Below are 14,330 nucleotides of genomic sequence, written 5' to 3'. Positions count from 1 at the left end.
TACAATGACAATTCCCCCATGCTTTACAAAAAAAAATCATACCTCCTCTTTTACAAAGGTGCGCTATGCTTTTTAACGCATGCTAAATATTAGCATGCACTAAACGCTAACACATTCATGTTATCTTAAGGGCGCGTTAGCGGTTAGCGCACGCGTTGATATAGCACATGCTAAACATGCGCTAAAAACGCTTAGCGCACCTTTGTAAAAGAGGGCCTAAATTTGCAGCGATTCCCGAGCTGGACCTGGAGTCTGCACCAGTAATTGTGGGGACATCTCTGCTGTTTAAAACCACTTGAAAGTGTCAAGACCTGTAGAACATCAAGCGATGATGCTCTTTCGTTGAATGAGTTTCTTTGTAAAATATCTGCTCTCACTAGTCCCCAAATTCTGTATATAGTGCCATATATTGCACGCCCAAATTGGTATGCACATGGTGTGCACAGCTGATTTGTGTGTGCAATTTAGTAATCAACACTGATAACTGGCAAGTAACACCGCAATTGAAGCTAATTGGGAGAGTGTGGCACAGTGGTTAAAGCTACAGCCTCAGCACCCTGGGGTTGTGGGTTCAAACCCACGCTGCTCCTTGTGACTCTGAGCAAGTCACTTAATCCCCCCATTGCCCCAGGTACATTAGATAGATTGTAAGTCCACCCGGACAGACAGGGAAAAATACTTGTGTACCTGAATAAATTCATGTAAACCCTTCTGAGCTCCCCTGGGAGAACAGTATAGAAAATTGAATAAAAAACTAGTGTGAAAAGCTTCAGTCTCTGATAACCAGAGCTGGTATTGTGACATCACAATGCCTCATTCCACCAATGCCTAAGACCCAACTTCATTAGTGATGTCACAATAGCTCACCTTTACTACATTTTGATTTCTAGAGTGGTGTAGTGGTAAAAGCTACAACCTCAGCACCCTGAGTTTGTGGGTTCAAACCCAAGCTGCTCCTTGTGACCCTGGGCAAGTCACTTAATCCCCCCATTGCCTTAGGTACATTAGATAGAGTGTGAGCCCGTAGTGACAGACAGGGAAAAATGCTTGAGTACCTGAATGCAAACCACTTAGGTTATTATAAGTGGTATATATATACTTAAATAAACCAAAAATAAATAAATATTAATATAATATTAATATAATATAATATTAATAATTATACTTTCTGGAAATGAAGAAAATCCCTCTCTAACCCAATGCACATCACATTCACGTCAGAAGAATAACACTATAAATCAGTGGTCTCAAACTCAAACCCTTTGCAGGGCCACATTTTGGATTTGTAGGTACTTGAAGGGCCTCAGAAAAAATAGTTAATGTCTTATTAAAGAAATGACAATTTTGCATGAGGTAAAACTTTATAGTTTATAAATCTTTCCTTTTGGCTAAGTCTTAATAATAATATTGTCAATTATACTGAGCAAGAAACTCTTATTTTACTTTTGTGATTATGATAAACATACCGAGAGCCTCAAAATAGTACCTGGCAGGCCGCATGTGGCCCCCGGGCCGCGGTTTTGAGACCACTACTATAAATCTACTGAAGCCAGCAGTTAAACTACGAAACATTGGCTCAAATTTGATTCCAGACATCTGTCAAACATCTCCATTATATGACAGTTCTCAAGGCTGATAACAATGGGATATTTTGTTAATCCTAGTTAGCAGCTATATTGAGATCTGTCTATGGAAGGTACAATTTGAGTCTACTGTTTTCTCTATAGCAGGGTTCCCACACTTTTTTGGCTTGCGAGCTACTTTAAAATGACCAAGTCAAAATGATCTACCAACAATAAAAATACTAAACAAATACCCCCTCTTTTACTAAGGTGCGCTAGCTGATCTAGCGCGTGCTAAGTGCTAATGCGGCCATTATATTCTATGGATTAGCGTGCGCTAAATCGGCTAACGCGCCTTAGTAGAAGACCTCCAGATTTATTTATATATATATACCGAGTGCACCTCTTCTGTCCTCCAGACCTTGTTCCATTCCCCAACCAACATATCTCTCTGTCCCTCCAGGAGTCCAACTTTTCTTCCTCTCTCCTCCACCCCTATTGACAATAAGTCTCTCTCTCTCTCCCTCCTCTGTTATGATCTTGCATTTCTCTGTTCTTCCTCAGGGTCTCTCCCCCCTCTGTCTCTTCTGTCTGCACCTCCCATAGTCCAACATCTGCCCCCCTCTCTTCTGCCTCCCCTTTGTTTCAGGTTTCTCCCTCTCCCTTCTGTTAACATTTTGAGTCCTCCCACTTTTGATCTAGGTCTTTCTGTCTCTCTCACTCTCTTTGTCTTCCCCCTCCCCAGGGCCGGGCACCTCTCTCTCCTCGGTTCAGGTTGTTTCCCCTCTCTACCCCCTTCTAGTCCAGCATCTTCCTCCTCCCTTTTGGTTCAAGTCTGCTTTCCCACCCCTCCTCAAGGTCCTTTTCTCTGTCTTTCCCCCCCCCCCCCCCCCGATCCAGTGTCTCTAAGGCAACCCCCATCCCACCGGGGCCCTCAAGATGGGCACAGCTATACCCTGACATGCGGGGCCTTACCTCCACTGCTTCCCACACACAGTGACAGTCAGGACCTCAGACTGGATCATCCAGCAGGATTGCAATTGTCAGTTCTTGCCTCCGTTCTTCCCTCTGGGCCTAACTACCACAGTTTAAAGTTAATTACGGCAGCCTGCAGAGCGAACCCAGCAGATGTGTCTAACTATCCTCATATTACCTCTATTTGCTTTTCTCGTCTACAATCAACAAAATCAGCATCCATCTTCTATTTATTTATATATATAAAATCGGAGGTATGTATGTGTGTATGTATGTGTGTGTGTATGTGCTGCGATCACGCAAAAACGGCTTGACCGATTTGAACGAAACTTGGTATGCAGATCCCTCACTACCTGGGATGATATGTTCTGGGGGTCTCGCGGCCCACCTGCACACGTGGGCGGAGCTACAAACAGAAAATCAGATTTCACCCATTCATGTCAATGGAAAAAATGTAAAAAGCTGCCATTGTCACAGTAATTCAAAACCGGCTTGACCGATTTGAACGAAACTTGGTATGCAAATCCCTCACTACCTGGGTTGATATGTTCTGGGGGTCTCGCGGCCCTCCTGCACACGTGGGCGGAGCTACAAACAGAAAATCAGATTTCACCCATTCATGTCAATGGAAAAAATGTAAAAAGCTGCCATTGTCACAGTAATTCAAAACCGGCTTGACCGATTTGAACGAAACTTGGTATGCAGATCCCTCACTACCTGGGGTGATATGTTCTGGGGGTCTCGCGGCCCTCCTGCACACGTGGGCGGAGCTACAAACAGAAAATCAGATTTCACCCATTCATGTCAATGGAAAAAATGTAAAAAGCTGCCATTGTCACAGTAATTCAAAACCGGCTTGACCGATTTGAACGAAACTTGGTATGCAGATCCCTCACTACCTGGGGTGATATGTTCTGGGGGTCTCGCGGCCCTCCTGCACACGTGGGCGGAGCTACAAACAGAAAATCAGATTTCACCCATTCATGTCAATGGAAAAAATGTAAAAAGCTGCCATTGTCACAGTAATTCAAAACCGGCTTGACCGATTTGAACGAAACTTGGTATGCAGATCCCTCACTATCTGGGGTGATATGTTCTGGGGGTCTCACGGCCCACAACTCTATGTTGCTTGCTCAAGGGTGGGTTCAATCAAGAATTTATATGTTCTTGCTCCAGGAGGTGAAACTAATATTGTTGTTTATAATCACGTTTTGCGTTAGTTGTATTGTATTCATTTTGTCAAATATTTCACATTATAATTTGAATATTGTACTTTTTATTAAGCTGTAAAAAAATACTTTCATTCACCACTATAAAGTATCTTTATTTGAATCCATTTACAGTGTTATTGCTATAATTAAATAACCGTGCAACGCCGGGGCATCAGCTAGTAGACCCTAAAACTAACCCCCAGTTGCTATCTCTAAAACATGAAAGAGTCTCTTTAGTAAGGTGTGCTAACACATGCTTAGCACGCTGAAAAAGACTTGCCATAGGACGCGTTAAAGCACCTTGTAGCGATTTCCTCTTTTCAGTGTGCTAACCACACAGTATTTTTTTTTTTTTTTTCTCTTTTGGACAGGGCATATCAGGGCCAGAGAAGTGCTGATTCTACAAAAGGAACCCGGATTAGGTGCCACTAACAGGGCGGGATTAACCAATAGGCCAAGTAGGCATGTGCCTAGGGCCCGAAGTTGTCAGGGGGGCCTAATAAAAGAGGGCATCAACATTGTTTTTCCAAACGGCGATGGGCCCCTCCAGCATCGATCGGCAATGCGGGCCCCATCCCAATCGTCAATGCAGCTCTAAATAGGAGACAGTAAGAGCTCCTGTGTTAGCTATTTGCATTTGCCATATGCTATTGACATTAGCATACAACCTGTCAATAAAAAGAAATTGTATACAGCGCTCCCATACAAATTCACGGTCGGCGGTTCGCAGTCCAGGTCATTCGCAGTATTTTCCGACCGCGAATGACCGGGCAGGAGAGGGCAGCCAGAGTGCCGGCGAGTGAAGGAAATCACTCGCTGTATGCTCCGACCGCCTCTTCCTGTACTAAAGTCGGGCCTTACCAATCAGGAGCTGCGTGTCAAAGCAGCTCCTGATTGGTGAGTCCCGACTTTAGTACAGGAAGAGGCGGTCGGAGCATACAGTGAGTGATTTCCTTCACTCGTCGGCGCTCCGGCTGCCCTCTCCTGCCTCTCCAGCTGCCCTCTTCTGTCTCCCCCGTCTAAAAACCATATTCGCCTTTTTTTTTTAATTTGCAGGGGGTTCCTGGAACGTAACCCCCGTGAATTTGGGGGGAGTACTGTATGCTGTATTTTTATGGGTGAACTAGAAATGAACTTAGCACTGGGAAAGTCCTGCATTAGCTCGCTCTTTTACTAAGGTGCGCTAACCGATTAGCGCGTGCTGAACGTTAACGCGTCCGTAGACTAACATGCACGCGTTAGCATTTAGTGCGTGCTCATCAGTTAGCGCACCTTAATAAAAGAGGGCCTAGGTTTCACTAATCCCATTTAGCAGCACATCAGATTAAAAAGATCCATTCACAGTTATTAAACATTTGCAGGGAAATCTTCAGTAAAAAAAATTAATAATGTCACTTTTTGCCAATCAACAACTTTTAACACTTACCATGAGGCTACTATCTAGAGACAGTCTTTCCCAAACTTCCCTTTTTCCTGTATGTCCTTTTTCTGCCATTGATAAGTTTGTTTTCTTGAGAATTTGCTAGAAAATTCCAGAATGCTCCCATGACCACTGAAATGAAATCCATATTGCACAGGTTTACTGAACTGGCATTTTAATGATTATGTTTCAAAAACCATGCACTATGCGCTTCAGACATCATCCATATATATATTCTATAAAAAGTCTTTTTCAAATGGAAAAAAAAAAAGAAAAGAAAAGGCAATATTTAACAACTAGTCTTTAAGCCCGTTACCTTAACGGGTGCTAGAATAGATGTGTCTATCTGTCTTTCTTTCTGTCTCTCTGTCTTCTTAGCCGCTTTCTGTCTGTCTCTCTGGCCCCCTGTCTGTTTGTCATTCTTTCTGTCTGTATCTCTCCCTTGCCCCTTGTCTGTCTATCTTTCTTTCTGTCTGTCACTCTCACTGGCCCTCTGCCCATCCCCCCCCGAGCAAACCAAGATTGCTGCCTGCCCCCCAGCACACCCCTCCCCCCAAAGCAGCCCCCTTTCCCTCTCCCCTCCACTTTTTTCTATCTCTCTGTCTGTCTTCCTGGCCCCCTGCCTATCTCTCTCTGCCGCCTCCCCCCCCCCCCGAAGCAAACCAAGATTGCTGCCTGCCCCCCAGCACACCCCTCCCCCCAAAGCAGCCCCTTTTCCCTCTCCCCTCCACTTTTTTCTGTCTGTCTCTCTGTCTCTCTCCCTAGCCCCCTGCCTATCTCTCTCTGCCCCCCCACCCGAGCAAACCAAGATTGCTGCCTGTCCCCCAGCACACCCCTCTCCCCCAAAGCAGCCCCTTTTCCCTCTCCCCTCCACTTTTTCCATCTGTCTCTCTCCCTGGCCCCTTGCCTATCTCTCTCTGCCCCCCCACCCGAGCAAACCAAGATTGCTGCCTGCTCCCCAGCACACCCCTCCCCCCAAAGCAACCCCTTTTCCCTCTCCCCCTCCACTTCCCTGTGCAGCAGTAGCAGCCGGACACCTCGCAGCACCTTGAAGGACACCCTCCTGTCGTTGGTCTCACTGCCGCACGCACCGCAAATGGAACACAGCACGGAAACACAAATCACGGCGGTAGGGATCACGCCGTTTCAACTGCGCATGCGCAGGTAAAGGTTTTATTATAGAGGATACCTACAAATGACAAGTTTTGATAATGCAAATGTCTTTTTTTTTGTAACATTTTGTTAAGCAGAACCTCATCACCTTATTACCTAGAAAATGGATGACAGTAACAAATTAGCACACGCTAAACGCTAACGTGTCCATAGACTAACATGCACGTGTTAGCGTTTAGCATGTGCTAAATTGGTTAGCGCACCTTAGTAAAACAGGGCCTAAGTATTCATGTAGGAACCCCACACACACACTTCCCCAGTAGTCACTGCTCCCTCCCACCTCCCAAACTTATGAATGAAACAGTACATACCTGCCTGTAAGACAGCTTCAGAGGTTATGGCCAGTCCTAAAATAGCCACAAATATGCTCCTGAAGTAGCCTGGAGAGCCGTGTAGTTAACTATAGAGATGAGGAATGAGGTGCATACTCCACTCTAACTAGTACATGTAGGGTGGAATATGCTAACTAGAGAATGACACAGGGACAGATTTTTCTCCATCCCCACAGGAACTAAATTTCCTTGTTCCATCCCCACGAGTTTTGTCACTGTCCTTGTCCCTGCCCCATTCCTGTAAGTTCTGCCTTAACCGCACAAGCCTTGAACACTTATGATTTTAAGAGGTTTGAGAATTGTGCAGATGAGGACGGAGCTTAGGCATTGGTGGAATGAGGCATTCTGACATCACAATCTGAGCTCTAGAATGTTGCTACTTAGGATTTTAAAGTGTTTGAGGCTTGTGCAGAGGAGGACGGAGCTTGCAGAAATGGACAGGGACAGGAAAAGAACTTGCCGGGACGGGAAATGAGTTCCCACGGAGACATAGAATAATTTGTCCCCGTGCCATTCTTCGATATGAAACTTCCAAATGCCATCCTAATCCCACTGTACCTACATGTATAGGTGACACCTACAGACATGAAAACTTTTTTGTGGTGTACAGTTGGGTCCAATAGGTTTTGGAGGGCTCAACATACAATATAAAGGAGTTCGAGTGAGATGTGTACCTGGGCCCTTGAAGTTCACTGCAGTGCATCCTAGAGTGCCTCACTGCTCTGCTGCCAATTTAGCTGCATGCACATCTCAGGATAGCGTGCAATTTTACATATGGAAATTTGCACACCATTTATAGAATCAAGGAGCATGCCCCCCCTCCCTTATGCATCCCATTACAGAATAGTACTTGGGGCTCCTTTTACTAAGCTGTGCTAGTGGTTTTAGCGCGCACTTAGCACGCACTGCATTGCCGTGCACACTAGACGCTAACGCCACCATTGAGCTGGCGTTCGTTTCTACACATAGCATGGAGAGCAGCGCACGCTAATCTGCAGCGCCTGCTAAAAACGCTAGCGCACCTTAGTAAAAGGAGCCCTTAGTTGCATAACTGCAGCTCATATGCATAAATGTGCATTTACCTATAAAACTGCTGATATTCTATACATTTACATGTATACGTGGGTTGTGAATATGGCCACCAAGTTATAAACCTTCCCTTTATGTGTCTTTCATTTCTGTCTCCTAACAGTTCTGGTGTTTGCACTAGTGGTACCATTTGGAAATGGATTGAACACAGAAGTTTAGGGTTCCTTTTACTAAGGTGCGCTAGCGTTTATAGCGCGCGAACAAGATTAGCGCACGCTATAGCCAAAAAAATTACCACCTGCTTAAAACAGACATAATTTGATGTAAAATGATTGTTTATCTATTCCTTGGCAACATTTTATGGAAATATAAAGATAGTATGATAAAATATTTCAGCACAGGATATGTGTGCAAAGGATTGTTTAGGGCACATATATATGACAAAGCTTTGGAATCAACTTCCTTCTGTTATTAGGTCATTAGATGGGCTACTTTTATTTTTAAGGCTGTTAAAAATGTATTTATTTTGAATTCTGTTGTTTTTTTAGATTAATTTGATGAGTGATTATGATTTTTTAAAAATTTCAGTAATTTGATTGTTCCTATAATTTTGATTATATTTTTGTGAATTATAGGCCCTCTTTTACTAAAGGTGTGCTAACTGATTAGCACGCGCTAATTGAATTAGTGCACGCTAAACGCTAACGTGTGAATGTTAAGTCTATGGACTGTGTTAGCGATTAGCGGGCTTTAATCGGTTAGCGCACCTTAGTAAAAGAGGGCGTTAGTTTCTACACAGAGCGTGGGGAGCAGCGCACGCTAATCTGCAGCGTGTGCTAAAAACGCTAGCGCACCTTAGTAAAAGGAACCCTTAGTTGCATAACTGTAATTTTGTAACCCATTCTGGGCTTTTTGGGTGGATGGGCTAAATAGCTAATAAAGAAATAGTAAATTTTTCCATGGATAGTTCCTATCTTCCAGGTTTTTTTTTTGTCACTGCAAGTAAAATTCTCACAATATCACATGGTATTGTGGGAAACATCACAGCTGAATGAATAAACCTCTTAGATTCTTTGCCATGGTGTTTTGTTGTTTTTTTTTTTTCCTTTCTTTCTTGCGGCTAATGCTGTGTTTTTCTGCCAGTGCTAATTTTGCCAGTCACTGATGTAACTACATCTGCTGCTGTCAGAGTGCCAATGTTTGTTTCTGTGCCTGCTGGCCTGGCAGCCTGGCACTAGGGCCTTTTTTTTAATTCAATGACGAGAGAAATAGATTGGCCCTTGTGATTTATGGCACTGTCTTACTCTGGGCATTCTGACACCACCTGCCTTTTTGGTAAATGTGTTACGATATTGAATGAGGGCACACTCAGTCACTGTGACTGATGTCGTTGTTTCTCGTCTGTAGCTACATGCACAATATTTGCAGCATCCAAATAATTCCCAAAGGGAAAAATAAATGCCATTAATCTATCTATCCAGGATGGGACCACTCTCATTACAAGGCGATGCCTGTGCTGGGCTGCAGCTGTACACACACACAAACACACGTAGAAACATGATGGTAGATAAAGACCAAATGGCCCATCCAGTCTGCCCATCCACAGATGTGTGCGCACACACACACACACACACAGTCTCTCCTCTTTTTCTTGCCCTTTCTTCAGATCTCAGGTTGTCCCATTTATTTCAGTACTGCTCAAACCAATGCCCCCTGCTGGCTGAATGCTACGGTAATAACATGGGGATGGAGGCAGGTAAGCATGAAGGGGTTGTACAAGTCATTGGAGTTAGCAGATTGTGAGAGAACAATAAGAAGGAGTAAAGGGAGAGTTCATATCGTTGGTGGGGGGGGGTGAGAGAAGTGGAAGAAGGGGGGATTAGGGATTCTGTCCGTGGAATAAATGAGTTTTGAGTAGTTTTCTGAAGTCGAGGTAGGTGGGGGCCTCGAGCATAATTTCGGCTAGCCATGGGTTTTGTTTGGCCGCCTGGAAGGTGAAGGTTTTGTCAAAGAACCTTTTGAGGTGACATAGTTTTAGGGAGGGGAAGGCGAATAGATTGATTCTGTGGGAGTTCTTTTTGTTGCAGTTCAGGTTGAAATGAGGGAGGAGGTAGTTCGGAGATAGACCAAATAAAGTTTTGTAGCAGAAGCATGCAGACTTGAATAGGATTCTAGATTCAAAAGGTAGCCAATGTAGTTTGTGGTAGAAAGGGGTGATGTGTTCCCATTTGTTCAAGCCAAATATAAGGCAGACGGTGGTGTTCTGGATCAGTTTCAGTCTTCTGATGGTTTCCTTCGTGGAGCCCAGGTAAATGATATTGCAGTAGTCAAGGATGCTGAGAATGGAGGATTGTACTAACAGGCGGAATGAGGTATCGGCGAAGTATTTTTTTATGGTGCGGAGTTTCCAGAGCACCAAGATGCTTTTCCTGACTGTAATATCAGTATGTTTTTCAAGGGATAGATGTTTGTCTAGGGTGACTCCCAGTACTTTTAAGGTTTGTTCGAGGGGGAAAGCCGTTCCTTTCACTTGAATTGTGGTGTCTTTGATTTTGTCGTTGGGGGTAGCTAGGAAGAATTTGGTTTTGTCAGGGTTTAATTTTAGTCTGTAGGATAGCATCCAGAGTTCTATCTGAGTAAGTGAGCTTGAAAGAGAGGTGAGCAACTCTGGTGTGAAACTGTTTTATTTTGGGGAAGGCAAAGACTAGTGACCTGGATTGGCAACCGTGAGAGCAGGCTACTGGGCTTGACGGACCATTGGGCTGACCTAGGGTTCATAGATAACTCGGCGAAAGACAAAGGTGCGCGCTGACAACTGAGCGCAAGACGGAGGCGCACGCCGAAGAAAATTACAGTTTTTAGGGGCTCCGACGGGGGGTTTTGTTGGGAAGCTCCCCCAGTTTACTTAATAGAGATCGTGCCGGCGTTGTGGGGGGCTTGGGGGGTTGTAGCCCTCCACATTTTACTGTAAACTTAACTTTTTCCCTAAAAACAGGGAAAAAGTGAAGTTTTCAGTAAAATGTGGGGGGTTACAACCCCCCACACCCCCCCACAATGTGGCATGATCTCTATTAAGTAAACTGGGGGAGCTTCCCAACAAAACCCCCCGTCGGAGCCCCTAAAAACTGTAATTTTCTTTGGCGCGCGCCTCCGCGCTGCGCTCAATTGTCTGCGCGCGCCTTTGTCCCGGCGCGCTTTTGACCTGACACCCTGACCTAGTAAGGCTATTATGTTCTTATATTCACATGGAATAAGGTTTAGATTTATTTGCAAAATGTGTTCATCTCTACTTTCCATCAGGTTAAACACATCTGTGGATTTGTTGCAGGTTAAACACACCTGTGGCAGGTTAAACATACCTGTGGATTGTGGCAACAGTCTTGAAGCATTCATGAAAATCCAACGAATCACAGATCATTTGAAGATTCATGGTTTATAACAGTGGTCTCAAACTCACAGCCCGGGGGCCACATGCGGCCCGCCAGGTCCTATTTTGAGGCCCTCAGTATGCTTAACATAATCACAAAAGTAAAATAAAACAGTTTCTGGATCATATGTCTCTTTAGCTATAAAATACAATATTATTATTAAGACTTAGCCAAAAGGAAAGATTTATAAACTATAAAGAGTTTTTACCTTATGCAAAATTGTCATTTCTGTAATAAGACATTAACTATTTTTTTTATGAGGCCCTCCAAGTATCTACAAATCCAAAATGTGGCCCTGCAAAGGGTTTGAGTTGGAGACCACTGGTTTATAACATGTTATAGCCCCCTTTTACTAAGCGGTGTTAGTGAGTAGTGAGTACTGCACCGCAACCGCCCATAAGCAGTGGCATGTGGTGAATCCCCAGCTCTACAGCCCTGCTTTTTTGTTGTTGGTGGTGGTTTGTTTACTTTTTGTAGGCAGCCTACTCAACCAGTCAAACTGCATCAAACAAAAAGTAAACAAACAAACAAAAACAACCAGGGCTCTTAGACCCCCTGAAGGCCCTGACAGTACTGATTTGAATCTGACTGGCTGAACAGCATCTGCTTGTTGTCTGCTCAACCAATAAAATTCAGAGCAATGCCCTCAGGGAACATGTGTCAAACAGAAGGCCCGCGAGGCGAATCTGGCCCTCCTGGCCATTTTATGTGGCAACTGTGCACCCGACACTGTAGTAAAACCCTCTCCAGGAACATCCGTGAGTTTTGACTCCTCCACCGGAAGTTGCGTCAGAAGAGAAGCTTCCGCCCACAGACGCATGCGACTGTAGGCAGACTCCTGCGGCTTGAGCAAATTGCTCTCTAAACTTAAAACGCGCTGTGAAGGTAAGGGGGAGGGAAGGAGATTCTTGGACTGCGCAAGAGGTGCTGAAGAGCGGTGAAGTGGCGAGAGGGAAGGGTGGTGGTGGAAAGAAAAGGAACAGATGCTGAAGGGGGGGTGGAGAGGAACAGATGCTGAAAGGAAATGGGGAACAGAGAGTGGGGAGAAGACGCTGAAGGGAAATGGGGGAGAAGACGCTGAAGTGAAATGGGGAAGACAGAGTGGGAAGAAGACACTGGAAGGGAAGAAGACAGAGATGCCAGACTATGGGGGGAGCAGAGCGAAGAAGATGGGTGCCAGACCAATTGGGGAGGGGGGGTGAAGGGAGAGGACAGTAACAGAGCAAATAGAAGTTGCCAAGAGAAGACAGACAGTGGATGGGAAGGAATTGAATGAGAAGATGAGGAAAGCAGAAACTAGACAACAAAGGTAGAAAAATAAAATTCTATTTTTTTTTTTTTGCTTTAGGATAAAGTAGTATATTAGTTGTGCTGATAAAAATTTATAAACAAAGCCCTGCCAGCTGAACATCTCTTTCTCTAGTTGAGCAGCCAGAACTTTGATTTATAAGGAAGGAATAAGCTAAATATTGCAGCACTGAGGCTTGTATGGATGCTGCGGTGATAGTAGTCGTGGGGACAATGGTTGTGGGGATGGGGACGGGGCAGTGACAGGGACAGTAGTCGCGGGGACGGGGCAGTGATGGGGGACAAACTTTTTCCCCGTGTTATTCTCTATTTTGGACCTCCCAAAACAAAAAAAAAGTGTTCCGCTGCTATGCCTAGAATGACTATTTGAATAAAGTTGGGATTAAGTATGGCAGGGGTGTCCAATGTCGGTCCTCGAGGGCCGCAGTCCAGTCGGGTTTTCAGGATTTCCCCAATGAATCTGCATGAGATCTATTTGCATGCACTGCTTTCAATGCATATTCATTGGGGAAATCCTGAAAACCCGACTGGATTGCGGCCCTCGAGGACCGACATTGGACACCCCTGAAGTATGGTAACATCTATGCAGTGAAAATAACTAGTGAATCGCTGGAATAGTGTCTCGGGGTTAGGAAGGATCTATACTTCTACTAAGACTAAGTATCTTAATAAATAATTTGGTCCATGACTTAGCCTTTGTTTTAGATTTCAGCCTCTTATGTGATTGCCTTAGAGCAGGGGTGTCCAATGTCGGTCCTCGAGGGCCGCAATCCAGTCGGGTTTTCAGGATTTCCCCAATGAATATGCATGAGATCTATTAGCATACAATGAAAGCAGTGCATGCAAACAGATCTCATGCATATTCATTGGGGAAATCCTGTAAACCCGACTGGACTGCGGCCCTCGAGGACCGACATTGGACACCCCTGCCTTAGAGGGTTGGGTGAATCCCCTGATCGCATGCCACCGCCCCAGCCAACACTAATCGCTTTACTAAAAAGGGGCCTAAATATTTCAGGGCCCCTTTTATTATGCTGCGGTAGAGGTGTTTTAGTATGGGCAAGTGAGGTGAATGCTCTGAGGCTCATTCAGTTCTTACGAGTGCTGGAACATTTACCTCACCGGTCTGCGCTAAAATACTCTACCACAGGTTGATAAAAGAGGGCCTCAGTTAGTAGTGGCAAGTCTACCTAGAGTCAGCATGAGTGATATTTGGCCTTCTGCCTTGTACTTTTCAAATATTTACATTAAATAAATCCAAGAAAACCTATCAACTAGTAAACTAGCCGTGCAAAGCTTTTCAAAACAACATGCAAATCACAAGCCACATTCCTCAAATCATGATATGCAAACCACAAGACAAACCTGCAAAATATAAAATGGAGCACACAACAATAATCAAGACATTTACAGAGCATGATATAAGGCAGGGGTAGGGCACTCCGGTCCTTGAGAGCCGTATTCCAGTCGGGTTTTCGGATTTCCCCAATGAATATGCATGAGATCTATTTGCATGCACTGCTTTCAATGCATATTCATTGGGGAAATCCTGAAAACCCGACTGGAATACGCTCTTGAGGACCGGAGTTCCCTACCCCTGATATAAGGTATCAATCAATCTTCAGTTATTGCTTTAATCTTATTGTATTTTACATCTTTAATTAGCTGACACTGAACTTATAGTGACTTTGAAATAAACATTTTACATAAAACTTCACACAAGAGATTAATTCAATATGAGTTACAGATACAATTGCAGGGACAGTTGTCAGTGAATCTTTATCACTTTTATTCTTATAGATACAATACTATTTGGGGTACATATGAAAATTGGATTAATCCCTAAAGGAACAGCATTATAGATCTCTAAATTATAGCTTATCACACCAGTA

At 44.3% G+C, this 14,330-nt stretch overlaps 1 protein-coding gene across 1 annotated transcript in view; it reads right to left on the bottom strand.

Moving 5' to 3' along the window:
- Window positions 1–14,330, bottom strand: part of NCKAP5 (NCK associated protein 5) — a 1,115,675-nt gene that overhangs the window by 1,067,580 nt on the left and 33,765 nt on the right. Inside the window, 1 exon segment of the mRNA XM_033946444.1 lies at window positions 5,175–5,300. Coding sequence (XP_033802335.1) covers window positions 5,175–5,243 — 69 coding nt within the window. The 5' untranslated portion in view covers window positions 5,244–5,300.

The sequence above is a fragment of the Geotrypetes seraphini genome, chromosome 5, assembly GCF_902459505.1.
Source record: "Geotrypetes seraphini chromosome 5, aGeoSer1.1, whole genome shotgun sequence".
NCBI classification, from domain to species: domain Eukaryota; kingdom Metazoa; phylum Chordata; class Amphibia; order Gymnophiona; family Dermophiidae; genus Geotrypetes; species Geotrypetes seraphini.
The sequence above is the reverse complement of the archived record's forward strand: the minus strand, read 5'-3'. Positions and strand labels throughout refer to the sequence as shown.